Source organism: Anarrhichthys ocellatus, unplaced genomic scaffold, assembly GCF_004355925.1.
Source record: "Anarrhichthys ocellatus isolate YVR2014 unplaced genomic scaffold, GSC_Weel_1.0 scaffold44, whole genome shotgun sequence".
Classification (NCBI taxonomy): domain Eukaryota; kingdom Metazoa; phylum Chordata; class Actinopteri; order Perciformes; family Anarhichadidae; genus Anarrhichthys; species Anarrhichthys ocellatus.
Window position 1 is genome coordinate 571,883 of NW_022280074.1, and position 19,140 is coordinate 591,022.

A 19,140-nucleotide genomic window follows, 5' to 3' on the forward strand; every position below is an offset into this window, starting at 1 on the left:
TATACATATTTTAACTCACCTGTACGACATTCCACAATGATTGGGTCTGTGAACATGTCCTGCAGTGTAGAGGCTTCCCACAGGCAACAGATATAGTACGGATCAATCCTACAATAACTATGTAATAAATTGAACTGCTCCTCGTCTTAGGTCCAACATAACATATACCAACAGTGTGTGTTGCTGTGTGTGTATTTCGTGTGTCTGTTCGTCCTGACAGAGCTAAGCTACCGTTACCATCCATCCCTCAGCCTGAGTGGAGGTGTCAGTGGAGGCTGGGAGTTGTGATAGATGCTGCTCTCTCTCAGGATGAGGCTAGGGACACACACGCACACATGCACACACATTAACATTGTGCCACAGAGTGGAGGAGGAGAGAGTTCTGGTCTGTTTCAGTGTTAGCTCTCTGGACCAATATGAGCCACGGTCTGTATTGTCGACTTATTCTAAATTGAACCAACTGGCTGGGAGCTGTGGGAGCACTACACCCGTGAACTCTACAAATCGACCCTCATTTTGATTAAGCAGCGAGGGCGGTGGAGGCCTGCAAGTGGGCTGCTCCAACTGGGTAACAAAGAGTCGACTGTGGTCATACTGGGCAACTCCTCTGGGATGATATTAGACGATGGTGGTGCTCAGCTGGATACGTCTGGATAGTCTTTTTTTTCATCTTGTAATTCCCAAAACATCCGGGCTAGCAAACAGGCAGAATTAATAATAATAAAAAAAAGAAGTTATTTTGGTTTTGTTTGAATGATCCTACAAGTATTTCCACTGCAAATTAGTAGATGCTTCTATCATATTTCCAAAGTTTAAGGGTTAAAGTTCAACCCCGTTTTCCCTAAAGGAGCAATTAACTTTGCACCAAAGGGGAAAAATATTGAAAGTAAGTGTAGCCACTGTGGCAGTTACAGCATAGCACATTGAATTCAAAGACATCCTCATTATGGGGATGGTGGGGTGAGGCACCAAAAGTACTTGGTTAGTTTTAAGGCCCAAATGCACAGAAATATAAAGGATATATATATATATATATATATAAAGGATGCCCCTCATTTGATGCACGTCAATTGATGCTCCTATGGTGCACTGCAGACATCAGATTTGAAATGCTGACACCACAGAACTAGAAGTGTTTAAAAACAAGGTCGCTATTTAAGAATTTTTTTTGTACATTACAGATAACCCTTAACATATTGATATGGATGAAAGTTTAACTACATTATGTGAAATTGGCATCACACGATCCGCTAGACGGAAGACGTATCACTCTGTTGGGGACTAGAAAAACAATCAGTGGGTGTCTTCATCAGTGATTGTGCTTGGGCCTTTTAGTTTGTGTTAGAATAAGTACTACCTAAGTTACGTAACAAAAGAATGATAAAATAAGTCTAAGTTGTATTTTGGTTTCACACGCGACATATACAGCCTTTGCCCTTACGTAACCTTACGTCAGGATTACTTCAGCCACTAGAGGTCAGCATAGTCTTTTTGTCTTTGTATCGGTAATCAACTTTTATGAAGTATGAAATAGATGATAACGGCCTACTGGACCTACTAGTAGGTGTAGCAGGTGCCTTCTAACCAGTATCTATGAGGCTGCGAAACACTGGTAACAGGTGGTTTTTGCCTCTTTTAGCCTTATTGTTTTGGTTCTGCTCCCATCCACCTCGTTTCCAAATGTAGAACGCTGCTGTTTTTAGCATAAAGGGGCTTTGATGAACCCACTGAAACGCTCCCTGCCCACCACCAAACAACAGACAGACAAAGTTAGTGACTAGCTGGTGAAGTATGTCAAATATCTAGGTGATTGGTTATCTAGAAACACATACAAAAATGAACGTAGAGTTGCTCTTTGTCTTCTGAATGTGTAAGACAAAGACATTCTAACATGTAGCAAGGTGTCACTAGCTGTGAGATGTTCCACCACTTCCAAGTGCCCAAAAAGTTTGCAGCAAAATAATCTATAATACAATAATGAGCAGCAGTCATCATTAGTGCAGCGGCTGCTCGGTGTGCAGAAACATAGATATCTATCTGATGGGTGTCCAGGATTCTGGACGAAGAACTGAAACAGAAAACACTGTGTGAAGCCATGCCACTGCTGTTGGCAGTCACCCGACAATTCATCACGACTCCAGTGTTGCTACAAAATTCGCTCTCTGTGTCTTTCCCTATCTCTCTGTCTCCTACGCTTTCAAAGATACGGTTATAAAAATACACTCGTTTCAATCCGAAAATGATTTTGCCCGTTCAACAGAAAACATTCTTTCCTCTTCAACGTGACTGTCAAGCGCTGATTAATCAACGGGATCGTTCTCTGAAAAGCGGCTCCGTAAACAAGCCGTGCTCTCCGGCTCTGTCTGTAGACGTTGTTGGATCTGACAACTTTCTCTTGCTCGCATAAATTATTGATCCTTGACACTTCGTGCAGAATGCTAAGGATCCGGCGGTATTTATAGCCGGCATTTGGGAGAGCAGCTGAGTCTGTTTGCCTGGTGTTGATGATGATCGCTTGCATCGGGCTGCGGTCATGTTTCAGGGTCGCGCTCGTGTTCTGTCGACCCAGGTGGTCTTGTAGTCCGCGGGCCCGGAGGTGAGGCCATGTTTCTGCTTGTTGCTGGCAGAGGGCTATTTGGCAGCTGGCTCTGGCTCAGTCAGAACTCATTTCTGCTGCTCTCTCTTTTTTACGCAGAGGCACTTAGTGCCTGGTATCAGATGTCTTTCTCAAAAGAATAGGACTCAAGATTTCTAAAGTGTGTTTATTGTATGACTCTGTTTTGGCACTCCAGCCTTTAGTGCTGTGTGCGAATCCTTCTCTCTTGACAATACAAAGTGAAGTAAATATAGTTACAAACTCATGCTACAAAGTAAACGGTTAAGCGATATATAGTATCGATTTGAGCTATATGTCAAGATTGATTTTTGTGTTAAACAAAGCGTAAATAGATTTCCATGAAATTGCGATGGATTTCTGATAATGGCTTTGTAGTCTAGTTTAGAACATCTGAATGGAAACTACTGTTTGCATTTGAAGGCTGCCAGATCAGAACATAGCGAACAGATTTACAAGGATGAAGAGGTGTAATTGCACAGTTGTGTGTGTGTAATATTATATAGCAGAGCAAAAATAACCTGTTACTCTTGGTAACTGGCCTCGAATATCGAAATCGCAATTTTGACAAATGTGTCATTTTCACAACTCTTATAATAAACAGTGTCTTAACAAGCTGTAGCAAGTGACAGTTGATCCCATCTCTAAAATAGCGACTGTCAACGGCAAATTTAGTGAGCTGCAGTTAATTAATGTTGAATTTGTGAGTTGACAAGTCCTAAAAACATCCATGTCTGGTTGATATGGAGAACAGTGTCACTGAGGAAACAAAACATATGTTCTTACATACTTCTTGTAAATGCCTTTAGGAGCACTTCTTCCACAGAGTATCTGTCTGGATATAGTGACAGTTGGAGCAAATATGATAAAAGTTATCTTTAGTTAAGTTAAGTTACCAACTGTAGCTTTGATCAGGTTTTTGTTGCCTTGTTAAACTCAATTTCAGGCACAGTGCCACTAATGATCAACTTCCTAAAACCTGCAGATATGTACGCTGTTAATGTTTAAATCATTGGTTGTCATGTTTACATTATTATTATTATCCCTGTTTGCTCCATTTTGACTTATCAATAAATCTCTTCTTTTTCTTTTTATTCAGTAGAGATTAGTCTCTCTGTGTATTCCTGTCACATTTCACCCTGTGCAGCACATCCTCACCTTTCATTTTTTTTTGTCGTGACACTCGCACACAATTAACACTTCTCCAGTTAACACTTACTGGCATGCAACACGCATTGTTCACACTCTGACCCGATGCTCCCCCTTTCTCATGCATCGCTAATATTTTTCTCTTTTGTGTGCTCGACTCTTCCACCTTTTGTTCTCCAGATTTAATTTCAGTAATCTGTCCATCTTTTTAACTGCAACTCCTTCTTGATCCTCCCCCTTTTCAAACCACCCCTGCCTCTCACTTTGTTTGTTTGAGACATATGATGAGCTTGACTCCGTGTCACGGTCTCTCCCCCTCACATATACACATCAGGAAACAGCCAAATGTACATTAATGAAGGTCTTTGTGTCTCTCTCTCGGACGCACACATACACACCAACCTTGTCTCCTACACAATTGTGTTCCCATACGACCAAACTATATTATGTAACTGTAAAATATTTTCCGAAATGCAATTGACAAAGCAGTTTTTTTTTGTTGGTAACGTAATTTCTTAGCAGACTAGGACGGACACACACACACACACACACACACACACACACACACACACACACACACTAAAACACACCTTGCACACAGAAGAGAAAGAAGTGTGGGTATCATATAGTGTACGTGTACACACAGACATAATGCCTCAGACACATTCACACACACATTATGCACATGCAGGTCCCATGAAGCCATAATGTGAACAGATGATCTGCTTGGCTGTCAGGGCAAACAAGCACAAGTTCAGAACATTGGCAGCCACAGCATTGCCACTACTAATTGCCTCTGCGTATTCTCTTGGGGGGTGTGTGTGTGTGTGTGTGTGTGTGTGTGTGTGTGTGTGTGTGTGAGAGTGAGATTCTCACATGCAGAGTGAGTGTCTTTCACACCCTCTGTGTGCAGGACGTGATGACTCAATGTGAGATCCCATGCATGCGTGTGTCTGTGTGTAAAATGTGATATGGCTTCGCAGTACTTGTCAGGACTGACTTGTGACAGCCCACTGGTCTTGACATTTTGGGACATTTTGAGCACAATTTGAGCAACTTTTGACCAATCCTAACAGCCAGAACAGCTCATTTTATGGTTACACCTACACCAATCATAGTATTTGTGAGTGAGAGGACTGCAGAGTGGCCAGCAGTTTGGAATGAGGGTCTGAAACCATGCGTAAGTGAGCTAAACCACTTCAAACCTCTATCTTCAGTGACATTTTTGCATGCACCTTTCCTTTAAAAATAGACCCCAAAACTGTTGTCGGTATTAAAATGTTCAAAAAAGAGAATGGAAAAGGTGGCTTTTGTTGAAGGTTACCACCCGCTATGTTAAGGTTGAATTCAGTTGGTCAAGATGGATTCCAGTACAGCCCAACAATACTACATATGTCCTGTCTATGTGTCTTGAAATCCCATGAGGGATGGGCCATATATTTGGCGTGACACAGAAATAAAAACTAAACTAAACACTTTAAGGCAGGTATTGATATTTGAGAGTTTAAGTATTCAACACATATTTTCTTTTCAACATTAATACGTAGCATAAACAAACATTTTTGGTAAGGTGATGATGACCTGCCGGCAGTTTTGTGGTGATCAAAGTGGTGTCTCAAGACAACTTTTTGAAGGTCTTGATGTCGTCTCAGACTTGACCGCATTTTTACTTTGTCTTGTCTTGTTTCAGACAAACATGACTCTGGATTTTATTTCCAGACCCCAACTGACGATACTGCAGTCTGTTTAAATATTTCAAATACTCAGCGTAAACATCATATATCTTCAGTAGATATTTGGAACAAGTTGATAAGGAATATATATGATGCTGTCAGACAGTGTGGAATACAATTTTTCAAATCTTAAAGCTACTTAACGGGAAAATGAAGGGGAAAATTGGGCTTTGTATGTAGATATGAAATAGTAAAGTATAGATTACATTACAGTCATTTAGCAGACACTTTTATCCAAAGCGACTTACAATTCAGATTCTATCTACACTGTAGGCACAGCTACGGGAGCAATGTTTTGGGGGTCAAGTGTCTTGCTCAAGGACACATCGACATGCGACTAGCTGAGGCGGAGCCGGGGATCGAACCGCCGATCCTCTGATTGAAGGACGGCCCTGCTCCCCACTTAGCCCCACTTTGCCACATTCGCCCCTGTGATTCGTCCATTTTCACAGCTACCTCCAGATTGTTGCTAGGAGCAGGTTTACTCTAGTTGCTATGATACCACTGTAACCAATGCATCCGTATTGAATCAGGTCGCACATCTATCTGGTGTTTCTCCGGCTCACAGCTGCAGTGTCGTCACACAATAATTGTTTCCTGATGTACATTTAGTGTTTCATCTTGAGACTTGTCACAGTGACACATCGAGTCTGCACGGTGGGATTGCTGCTGTTTGATCTATTTCAAAGCCCAAGGGAATTCATGTAAATCAATGTAATGTCCTCACAAGCACAGCAGATCCAGTAAGTACATGTGTGTCCAACAGATCACTGGGTGAGTGAACATCTCCTCTTTTACTGCTCAATAGGGTTCAATGCAGTATCTTTATTGTCCCCCAGAGAGCCGTTTGTTTTGACTATAACGGATTGAATAACACTCAAACTGTTAGATGAGGCCAACTGAAAGACACATTTGGATTATTGAGGAACATTAGCCACAAGAAGTTCATGATGCTGTTTTTAACATTGTTGCTTTGTTTTTTTGTTACTTAACAAGATAAACTCTACTAAGCCCCTCCTCCCAAAAAAATAGAAAAATCAAATCAATGTCCTATTGCTGATCGATCTAACAGTTGTTTTTGGGAAGTGTGAAAATATTGGGGATTTTATCACATAGTCTAAAGTATTGCAGCCCTTACAATTTTAACGATCAACCCATCACTATTATTTGGGGTAAAAAAAAAAGTGCAGTTATAAAAATGAAGTAGGAACATCGAGGGAACATTTGGTTGGCCAGGTTCCTCGGGTCAGATTAGATATTCCAATGATCAAAAGGCCAAAGTAAGTTTCTTTCAAAGGGTGTCTGGGCTCACACTTGGGGAACGAAGTAAAGAGCTCAGATTTTCTGAAGGAACTCTTTTGCGAGGAGAGCCGATAGATGTGGTTGGGACATCTGATAAAGATTCCTCCCAGACGCCTCCCTGTGGACATCCATTTGGGAGGAAACCTCAGGGCAGACTCATGCCAGAGGTGCGATACATCCTGTCGAGCCAGGGAAAGCCACAGCATCCCCAGGAGGATCTGGAGGGGGCCAGGGAATGGACGTCTAAGCTCCCCAACGTACTTTGCTGCCTTGGCTATTCAAAACCAGATAAATAAGACAAAACTGTCAAGATGAGAGGAATTCACATTTTATATATCTTGTTAAAATTGACTTGCGATTCTGGTCATTGGGCAGACATATTACAAGCTCACATCTTGCTTTCTGAAGCCGTAACATTTAAGTTAAAATACTTGATGAGGTGTCTGAATGTAAATAGTGGAAGTGACGAATGCAATGATGCAATGAACACCAAATAATTCTGGATTGAAATAACATTTACAGCATTTTTACCAAGACATTCAACCAGTGAGGGGAGGTGGAATTACATGAACTATAATGACACACGTGGTAAATTCAGCATTCGGTACATTTCCAATGTGTTGTATTACTCACCGCTCCACTGCTCTGAGTTTCCCCTTTTAACAGATTTCTTTCACTCATTCATTCTAATTCATTACTTTTCAATCCTATTGGCATTAAGCTACCATCAATGAAACTCACAACTTCCTGTGAAAAGCCTTCCAGCAGCTCAAGGGATGTAAAGCCTCCCTTTCTAGGCAGGCTTTTAAAGCTAGGGTTGGTAATGTTCTTCAGAAATATCTTTTCAGTCATATTTGTTCAAAATTATTTCAACATCACGACAGGAATCAATAAATCAAAAGCTCTGACTAAAAAGCTTGGTGACTTTCTTGCTAGATTTGGGGATTTCTAACGCTAGTAATGCTTCTTTCATTGGAAAAGAGTAAGGGACACTGGGCTGGGATTTCCGGTTGGATGATGTTTTTAAATCTTGCTATCTGACCATGACCATCCTCAGCTTTTATGTGAAATATCTGCTGCCAAAAGAACAGCAAAGCAGAATTCGTGAAAAAAACAATGTTTCAGTTAATAAGAGAGACTCAAAGCATGAGTGAACAATTCATTTTACTATTAATGAAAACTCCATGTGCACCCAATGTTACAAGTAACTGTGGAGAGAGAAAGAGACAGACAGGCAGACAGATGACGAGAGACAAAAGAGAGAGAGCGACAGCAGATGATACAGAAGTAAACAGTTGAAACACATCTCGAATGTATCTGCAGATAAACATGGAGGAAGTGAAGAGGTCACATTTACAACGAACACCATCAAAAGCTAATTCAAATGGTAGCAAATCAGAAATCAGGGAGCCTTCGCCATTAAAAAAATATGCTTGTGAAGAAATTCAATATAAATGCTTTATCTAATTTAAGATTTAAAATCTCAACATGTGCCTCAAATGAAACAACAACGTTGTTTGTAAATGCTCCGTAGAACGACGGAAGCAATCTGAGGCCCCTGACGACACGACATCATTTGTCTGTGCCTTATAAACCATTACAAATCACTGCTGTGAAAATGAATTTGTTTATGCTGACGGACCTCGACTGTCATGGTTACAATAATAAATATGTGGTTCACGATCATGGTTATAGTTAAAAAAAAAAACAACGTTGAAAGAGAAAATACAAAAGTGTTTTGCGATGTTTAAGTCCGATGCATTGTGGATCCATCCATCCATCTTACTTCCTCCTTTGCTCTTGACTTATCGACTACTTGTTAAACATATGTTGTTTTGGGTCACTCTTACATTAGTACATTGTCTTTGGTTTCCAGTCAAAAGCCTTCAGAAGAAAAGAGGGAGCAGACAAACTATTCAGGATTCTAACCTGCTGGGGGGATGACAGTGTTGAAGGATGTTGGGTGGAGGAGCGGGTGGTGTGATAAGTGCCAAAGCAGCGTAATGGTCCGTTGTTGTCTGAGACGGCACACGTGCCTCCCTGGCGTAAAGTATATTCCTGATCCCTGTTGTTCATAATCATAATAATAACAATGAATCATTTGCATTGTTTCTCTGCAGCTCTCGCTGTCTCAGCTGGCAGCTACTTCACGCTACCCGACCATCAGCCACTCAAGCTCGGCGTTGCCGTGGCAACAGTCGTTTCCTTCTCTGCTCCATCCTTCCCTGTTGGCGTCGGCCCACCAGCTGTCACATGTGGTGAGATTCCCACCCCCGTACGCTCACACGGCCTTGTGCTCACTCACGTTCAAACTGAGGAGAAAAATACACAAGCAAAAGGAAGTCGAAAGGTGCATTTACACATTCAAACACAGCAACGCTTAAACACACAACATTGGATATGCATCCCCGAGGATATGCAGACAGTCACTCACTACAGTTCAAAGACATTCACCTTTATAGCACGCGAGGATACACGTAAACTAAACGGATATATTGTCTAACTTATTTATTTTTTGCCGTGCTTCACCTTTTATTCTGAAGGAACAGCGTTTTTTCACTTCACTACATTTTCTCGGATTTGATGTTGTAGTTTTAGTAATTCAGTTACCGTAGTTCATCCAGGAGTTAAACAGATAATGGGGAGCATTACATGTCGATACAGTAAATCAATGTCTCATTTCTTCTCTGCATTAAGTTCTCTTCGTTCCTATTTGTTGTCACAGTCGATTGGGAGGCTTTTTTTTCAGAGCTAACCCATTCCACCTTCTTTTACGCCTCAGCACAGCTCAGAAGGACTTTGCTCATATTCTAACTAGACAGCAGTAGCTTTAATGGGTTTTCTCCCATATTTCATGCCTGAAATCCATATAGCTTAAGCAATGAATCATATTGCAGGAATAATCCAGGAACTGTGGTTCAGGCTTACAATATAATCAGACATACAAATGGCTAAAAAAAGACACAATTCAATTTGGGTTTTAAAAGACTGGCTAGGCCGTGCTGTGGAAATACTGTCAGAATAACTTACCTATTCGTATACATCTAGATAACTACACTCGTCGTCAAAAGAACTCTGTCCTGTAGCGTTTGAGGTTGAATTCCCAGCAGTGCACATTTGTGATACCATATAACATGACACACATTCAAGTGAAATAATCATCCATATATGGCGGCAACACACTGTCACATCAGTTTGTCCTCATGAAGAGATCTATTTGGCACATACACCACAAGTTGATCAGATATGGAGTGTTAAATGTGAAACTGACTCAACGTTAACTAATGTCCTTACTTCTTTGCGGCACTCCCAAGATAATATTGCAGCCTTAGATTTGTCAAGTTTAATTTAGCCTGGAATTACTTGTATTGTAATAATGTATTGTAATACAATTCTTTGTAATAATTTTAAAATTAATATTTGGACTACTGCACTGGGGTTTTTGTTCTGATTCACCAATTATTTATAGCGCTGCTGCTGTCAAAGTTAGCATAATGTGTTATTTCATAAAGGGCAGTAATGCTTCTAGTCATCTGCTTGCCTGTTTTTTCACATCTTTTTATCCCTCATGTTGGGTGAGAGGGTGAAATACTGGTCTGTTTTGCCAAGATAGTTATGAATCTGTCTGTTAGCCAGGAACAGCATGTTCACTTGTAGATGACACATTTTGGGATCAATAATCCACCATAAAGTGAAATACTGACATTCAGTAGTTATGATTAGCCGTAAGGGATATGTAGATATTATAAACCAAGAGCTCGGGAAATCAAATTCATTAGTTCAGTTGGTTTGGAGCGAATAAATCTCGGATCCCGTCGGCTATCAGTCTGACGACAGATAAGCCTTTGGCTATATTTCTGGGATATCCGGGCCAGGACTTCCTTTTCCGTGCGCTGCTTATTGTTTACAGTCCGATTAGCAACTTGAGATGGAAGACTGGAGTTAGATTTGAGAGACAATGTGTACGACTGGATCGTTTCAAAAGTGGCCAGTTCACAAGCTCATTTTAAACCAATAAAATTGTAAATCATCGTCAGATGATAGATGGTAGGTTCTGAAATCCCATTTCAACCAATGCATTCTGCCTCTTTTGCTCTCCACACAGACTGTTTACCTGCATTCAACAAAAGACTGCTCGAACAAACCGAAACCAGTATGCTTCCAATACCAAAATTGTACCGTTGCCTATGAATGCAGAATCTGTTTATGGAGATTAGGAGTGACTAGACTCAGCTTCAAAAGAAAATCGCACCCAAATCCTGCAAGATGGGGGAAATACACTTAGCCGATACCAACACACAGACAGAAGTTACTTGGTGTATCGTTTGATTTGATTGGGCAAGTTTGAATTGTTCAACCTTGTCAGCTAATATTGGCCAGATTCCCGGGAAGATGCCGACAGCAGGAACCATATCCCATTTAGTGCATCAACTCTTGTTTGACCAAAGGCAAAAACCACCTCATGCCTAAAAACTGTTTTGCACAGTTGAGAACGTTTTTTTTCCAATTCTGCTGTTTCCGTACAGCTCTTCTAATGTTTGAATGGAAACACAGGTTATTAGTGTTGAAGTGAGCCGATATAATATTTGCTGAACAGTTTTCACAAGTGGAAATTGTGGCGAGATGGTAAATAGTAGCTCAAGCAGAGAACTGACTCAGTAATATCAGTTACAAAGTAACATTTATCTAAAGTTTGCTAACGTTAACTAACGTTAGCTGCCTTCAGCTACTGGTCAAACCAGACCAAATCAGGCTGGAGCTCCAAAACCCCTTAGTGTATTGAATTGAGGATGATGTTTTCATCGATATACAAATGAATGCAGTATTTCTTCTTTCAATAGTTACATAAACTCGCTTATTTATAAACATGTTGCATATTTCAAACTCTGCAGCTGATACTGCATAATGCTTTATTGGAAATTGAAGAACACTGTCAACACCAAAGCAGTGGATGAGTATGATGCATTATATCACTTGTCCCCTGGCTGCCATTAATTATCATTTATGATACTCGAGTTTTTGTTGCATTCTTTGTGCATATATTGAGTCATTCAATCAGCTTGCAGATTTTACTGTTTGAGGCTCCATTTGTCCTTGTCCATAACCTCAACAGCCTAAAAAGCAGTTACTCATATGTCGTCACACAGCGTAGGCTTTATAGCAGCAGGTTGAGGTACAGTATACAACCATTACTTTGAGCCTTTTAAACATGCTAAGGGTTCTACACCATGCCTTTGCATCCTCTGAGGTTATTCTACCGCAGGCTGATGGATCAGAGGGGAACATGATGATGTGTTTGTTGCTGCATGACTTTGGTCGAGGTTATTAGTATTCCCAGCATGCTTGATGGGAAGCCCAATGATGCACGGCCATGCATGTCCTCTGATAGGCCAACTGAACCATGCACATGTATCAAAGACCAGAAAAAACACTTGACTGGAAAATGACACCATTAGCTAATTATCGGGGCTAATACCCCTCCAGCTGTGTGTGAGTGTGTGTGTGTCACTGACGAGAAGAAGGGATTAATGTTTCCCATAAAACATTTAGAAATCATTATTGAATTGATCCACAGGCATTAACAGTTATTTTTCTTTTCCTAAGAAGCTGATATTGTGAAGGAGAAAGAAGGAAAAATCACAAGCTGAACAAAAGAACGTCAGCAACAGAATTGCAGATTAAATGCAAGGCTGCCTCAAAGTTAAAACATAAACAATATGCTGTTGGCATTTAACTCATCACAATGGTGTTATTAATTCCGTCCTGTTTAATTTTACTTAAATTAAAATGAGAAATAGACTGTCATTGGCACTTTGGGCAAATTAAAAGCTACCACAGTTGAGCTCATTCTCAAAGCAGGAAGGCACACAAATGTCTTCTTCACACACACACACACACACACACACACACACACACACACACACACACAAAAAAGAAGGTAACACTTTACTTTATGGATCCTTGAAAGTTTCCTATAAAGCATTATGTAATTTGGTACTAATTTTGGGAAAACAGGAATGTCCTTGAAAGAAAAGCTCCTTTCAATCCCAAGTAAATATTCATTATCGCTACCAAAGATGTTTATGTTATTTCTAAAGGACAAGGGCAATTTTTTTTCTTACTGTCAACAAACCCCATAACCAAAAACCAACAATTGATTGATCCCACTAATACGTGTTGTATTTGCATCCAAAACTAGATTTCTGTTATTCTCGCTATCGTCGTTTTAGTTCCCAAAGCGTCAAATAGCTTTTAATTATGAGCGGAGCAACTGACTGGCCGTCCACACAAGGCAGGTGGGGGTGGAGGCAGATGGGTCAAACAAACATAGGCCTTTTGTCCAGCAGACCGCTGTTAGTGTCATGTTAGTCGTCAGTGTCGTTAGTCAAATGACTCACGTGAGTTATTAGTCAAGGTAACTTCAATCACACTCTTTACTTAACCCTCACTAAGTGGTTTTGTTGCCTGAACCCAACTTCCTATGAAGACGGCAGTTTATTTTGAAAAGACACTTTGCTTTAATGAGTGTATATTGACAAGCCGTCACCAACAAAGCTGACGCTAGAGGAGGTACATAGAGTGTCATAGTTTGAAGCTCAGAGTCACTGACCACATTTGACAATGTGTTGATGAAACCTACCGTTGCACTGGGTGATATTTTCCTTCATGACAATAAAACATGGGTGCCGTAGTTTATTTTGAGTCAACTCTACATACACCGTCCTGCTAACATGAATACTCACGACTAACAATAGTCCCCAACAAATACACTATTAATCCTGTTTGAGGAATCATTTCTAAAAACTACGGTGCCCAGCTGTTTTAAACTAGGTATTTCTGACTTTTTAAGATTTGCATCTTCACTAGGAACTAATGGGCTTGGGCCAACAGGCAGAGAAGGGAATGGAAGTACTGAGAGATGGACGAACACTTTGTTGGTTTCGGTGTTTTGGTGCGCATTGCTAACAACAATATATAGAATACAAATAGCACAGTGATGTGCATTTCATAAAAGCCTGATTTGGAGTTGCATGCCTTTTATCTTTTGTTCTTTATGTTGCAATATCTGAGCTGACTCATCTCTTTATAATCTATCCCACATATTCCCTCCTTCCTTAGCTTGAGAAATTGCATTGGCACACCATACCAATTTCTCTCAGCGATGCATTGTCTTCATGTCAAGTTTATTTATAGAGCATTTTTAACAAATAGGTGTGTCATAGAGGTCTTTGCAGAAAACAAGGGAGAAAATCCAGTGTTCTAAAACAGCAGCAATAAAACAGTTCAACACAAAAGCAACTTGCCGAGAGCTGCATCTCAACATTCAAACCAAACGTACTGTAATTAATGATTTCATAACTGGAAAGGCAGCTTGTGGGGAGTGATTGATAAGACAAAGTCACACCTTCTGCCCTCCGACGTCTCATGGTTTTCCACACACGTCACTTTAAAGAACAGCAGAGCACAGTTTCTGAGATTCACACGTCATCCTGTTCGTTTTTAGCTCCAGAACATGTCGATTTACAGTTTGTCCCAATTAATTATAATCAAGAAGAGTTGCCTCCTGCTGCTTTAAACACTGACTCACATCGTGATCATTTGCTATGATGATGATGCTGCAATACTAAGTGGAGCACTACATTACATTACTGACCACTAAGAGGAAACGGGTGTGTACATTGATGGACAAGGCTCTTTTATGCAGGCATTCACAAGAATGTAGAACAGGTATATGACCTCTGTGTATTGAAGAAGTGTAACGCTATTGTAAGCATGGGGTAGGAGCAGTTAGAGTATAAGGCCAAATCCATGATCAATTCTGACAACTCCACCAATAGCTCTACTGCATGTCATTTCCGTGCATCCGGCTGCCAATTAGTGAAGTCCTTTTTTGGATTCCTTTCTGCCCGTAAGTGTACTACAGTGCAGGCATTTCATGTTGTTGTACTTGGCTTTTCCTCTCACTTTTTTAGTTAACTATTTGCGTCTCATACACGATAAAGTCAGCCTGATCTGCAGACGCCTTCGCTTGAGCTTTCCTGGCCTTTTCATAGATTTTTAACTGAAAATAATTTGTTATCTTTAGCTGTTTTCGAATCACCTGCTGTATCTGTATCGGCCCACTTTGGTACAGGCCTGCTCAGGTGCCAGCAACATTGCCCACCTGGAGATGGACCTTCATCGGGGAGGGGATGTGTCACCGTCAGCTCAGGACGAAGGAGACCAACTTCAGGAGCTGCCCTTCACCCCTGTCCATGCCCCTGTCATCACACTGGGGATGAATATGCCCAGGTGAGCCCCCTCTGTTGTCTTCTTCAGACATGGGAAAGGATCTGTTGTAGAAAGTCAAAGGGTTTTTACACAATAAAAGCCTCTATGACAGTTTTTGTTTGAAGCTGTCATGAACAAATACAATTGGGGTTAAAAGCCAGTTGAAGTATCTTGAAGTGTCTGAAACCTTTAAAAAAAATGTTATGCGATGGCTTGTGTTTGATCTTATTGGCTTTTTACTCCAAGAGTACGTAGGACAGCCTTCATAGCACATGCTGGACATGATTTCCTTTGTGGCATCGTTTTTCATGCTCTCCCCCTTTGCTTCCCGAATCATGTTAAGGTTAGTTATTCACATAAGCTGAACTAAATCCGGTATGGGGATCATTCTGCCCTTTGAAACCCAAAGCTATCCCTGATCCTGTCTGAGAAGTGAGCGGAATACCTCTTCATGTATGTTGGTGATCATCAGCTGTTTGATATGGATGGCAATAAAGACGGCAGCTGTTATTTGTGGGAACGGTAAGCACTGGCCAGTTAACCGATAGATGCTTATGACGCGTCGCCTTGAAAATCCACTGGATTGGAACTGAATTGGTGTTTAACACATTAGTGTAAAAAGGACGTTCTAGTTTATTCCAGATATATGAAACTATGATTTGGCCTCCTGACTCTTTTAGATTAATACATGCTGTTGTATTTTCTATGGTCCAGTTTCTGGTGTGGCTAACTTCTAAATGGCAGCACGAGAGGGTGACATGAGTATTACTCATGTTCGATAGGAGACATCATTGAAGGAAGCCTCTTTCAACATGCTACTGTTTTATCTGGCCCAGTATCTCTGTGTGAACACCACTACAGTCCTTCATTACCACAATAGTTCACCGCCTCGCTATCTACAGAGGGATATCGATCGGCTCACTAATTGGCAGCATGTGTTCCACTGCGTAGTATAGCGGAGTTGACAGCAAGCAGGAGAATGCAGCTCACAGCCAATTAAAAAATCGTTTTGTCAGCCTTTACGTCCCACTTTAGGTAATGGTGTCGGCGATGTTTGTTTGTTTGTGTGGAAATCCATTGTTAAATCCAGCTGTAAGGAAGAGGTTTTGACTTTGATTTGGTGTCCCAGAATGCAATGCAACGAGCTCACAATCTACATTGCAGCGAATTTTCGAGAGAGGATATCTTAAAGCAGCCAGGTCTGTTGAGGTGGGACACCGAATGAGAAAGTGCACCCTGCAAATAATGGGCACAGTAACTCAGAAAGAAGGCCTGGCATTATCACAGTGTCTGTAAATAAGCAGCTGGCATCGAAACACTTTCCCAATCCCAGAGTTTGGATCCAGACACGATGCTGTTCAGTTCAGTGGGCTGAAGCATCTCTGCCGCTTCACTCGGAGCCAAAACATCTTTTTGACTGTGTTCGGGGTGGAATGACCCACTTCTTTGAGAAGAACAATGACGTCTTAAAGAAGTTTAATTGAAGCTGCCACGCATATCTGATTGAGCCCCCTTTGAAATAAAAAAAATAAAAAATGATGGCTTGAATATTAATCCACTTGGGGTAATTTAAGATATAACTTTGAAAGCATGACATTGACACAGCCGCAGAGGAAAACCCAATCGACTGTCTTCTTCACTGTTGTTGCCGTCATTAGTTTGATCAAGGCGTCGTTCTGTCACAAAATGTGAAGCCGTGGGCTTGACTGTTTACCAACTGGACTCAGGCAGCATTACTGCTCTGATAAGCCCAAACATTATCCTTCATTTTCCTGTGCTTGCACTTTAGCCAGCCATCTGTGCACTGTGTTTATCATACCCAGAGTGTTTGGGTGTCAGCGCTGAAAGTATAAGTTATGAATGTTACCATAGTTGCGGAAAAACAGGTGGCCACTATGATTAGAGATAACTGCCAATTATGTTTGAAAATCCTGAGGGAGCGCTTTGGCACCCGTTCTCTCTCCCCTGTAAGCGTTCTCGTGGTGCCGCTGCTTGACAGATATTGCTGACATCCTCATGCCGTGTGATCATTGTTTCACTGCATTTTTGTGAAGTCAGGCGGGATATTCAAATTCAGTTTCAAGTTATCTCCCAAAAGGTAAACATCTGGAGTCAAAATGGAACAGATCCGAGCTAATCTGGGTCTGAAGTGATAAAACAGCCCGGTATTGCTCAGATCCCCCCAAAAAATTCTGCCTCATTTACAACCACAAATCACCCAAGTGAGACCGGTGCATCACGGGCTAAACACATTACCTCCTGCTGCATTACGGCATTTGCTGGAGTCTGTTTAGCTCGGCGAATGATCGATGTGCGCTCATGATTCTGGAGCCCTCCACTGATTTAACCCATCTCCTCTCAGTTCCTGCTCGGTCAGCTCCAGAAGCTCGCTGGCCCACCTCTACTCCGCTGGCTTCCCCGACATCGTGGACTGTGCCGGGCAGGCGGCGGAAGTCCTGGACCCCACAGAGCCGGTGCCCTTTGACCCTCAGCGTGAAGAGACTGACCCTCTTCAGGGCAACGTGCTGGTGTTCCAGTTTCTGGCGTTTACCAGGTGAGGCCTGCAGTGCCGGGTCACATGAGGCTGTTACTTTTGACTGAAAGCAGCTGTTGCTGTTGTCATAGAGATCAGTATACATTTAGTCCATGATAGATCAGGTGTGATTTTATACTTTAAATATTACCGTAAATGCAACAATTTAGTTTTCAGAAATGTCAGAATTATTGTTAATACAGTCATTGATTTGCATCTTACTGCACTCTGAGCTGCCGGCCATTTCACTGTATACAAGAGCAGGTACTTCCTTAATGCACGACAACACCCCGCCTGCCTTCAGATGTCTTTTCTTTTTTTTTTTTTTGTATTGAACTGAAGCCAAAACATCAATGCACTTAAAGCATGCAGGCATAAAGTCCTGCCAGTCAGCCTCTCCACACATTTCAAGTACATATACGTACACAGACGTACGCTTGAAGAAAAAAAAAAACATAAACACATTTCCCGTCAGCACGGGCTGAATTGCTCCTCTGTCAGCGGCCCATCTCAAAAACCCTGGAGCTAGTGTTCCCTCTGTCAGGGGCTGACAGTAGAGAGGGCCCGCTGAAGGATGAGTACAAAACACACCGCTCTTTGTGTCCTTTACATCTTGTCATCAGCACCGTCAGCGGTTTGATAAACCCAACTCGCATCCGTCTCGTTCATCATACACCCGCCATCATGCTGCCGTGACTTCCTGTGTACCAACCTCAACGCAGTTACATGTGGTGCATAATGCTGTTCTCAATATCACGTGTGAATAGATCGACTTTGTTTGCAGGATTGATATAAGCCCCTGGGTAAGTTGAAACACTTATCAGTTGGAGACAGTGAGACAAAGCAGACTTTCAATATCCAAAAGTATGGATATTTTCTTTAATTTGTTTGTGAAGCTATCAAAGCTTATTTGATTCTTCTGTTTTTGCAACCTGGAACCACATACTCGAACATACATCGCATATCTCCGTGGCTCCCTGTAGAGAGGGTCGAGGTTTGCCTCATAATTATGACAAACGGGTATGGCAGGCGGGGATGTAGACGGCGGCAGCGGCAGTGCTTAGCAAGCGGGGAGCCTCTGCATAGGCAGCGTAATTTCTACCTCTCACCCGGGGCGCCATAATTATCAATATTGTCTGTTTACAGAATTAATATTAATGCCGGCTCCTCTGTGAAGATGGAGCACGGCAGCTTCTTAAACAGTGGAATTCCACGGCAAGTGATCGACTGGGAGGTCACACGCCGCTCCTCCACTTTGAAATCTCCGGCTCTGACGGCACTTCCGTGAACGCGGGGGGGCTCCCAGCACTCCCTGCTTGTTTACAAGTGCCTTCATCTTTTCTCCTCATTATTGAATAACCGATGACTGATTGCTAATCTGTTCATCAGACGGAAACGGAGAGAGAGGCTCATCCTGAAACCCGCTCATTATTTAATATGCTCGTTGCTAAATCGAGCGATTGCAGGCTCACCGGGACTTTTTGTGGGCCATCAGCAGTTTCAAGTGTGTGTTTAGATCTTTGTACGTGTGTGTGAAA

At 41.7% G+C, this 19,140-nt stretch overlaps 1 protein-coding gene across 3 annotated transcripts in view; it reads left to right on the forward strand.

The window, feature by feature from the left end:
* Positions 1 to 19,140, forward strand: part of nphp4 (nephronophthisis 4) — a 175,802-nt gene that overhangs the window by 91,541 nt on the left and 65,121 nt on the right. For all 3 annotated transcript variants that reach the window (XR_004213504.1, XM_031868798.1, XM_031868799.1), the window contains 3 exons: positions 8,919 to 9,056; positions 14,933 to 15,090; positions 17,432 to 17,623. Coding sequence is in view for 2 of the 3 variants with exons in the window: in XM_031868798.1 (XP_031724658.1) it covers positions 8,919 to 9,056; positions 14,933 to 15,090; positions 17,432 to 17,623 (488 nt within the window). In the remaining variant the exon portion in view is untranslated. The remainder of the gene's footprint in view (positions 1 to 8,918; positions 9,057 to 14,932; positions 15,091 to 17,431; positions 17,624 to 19,140) is intronic.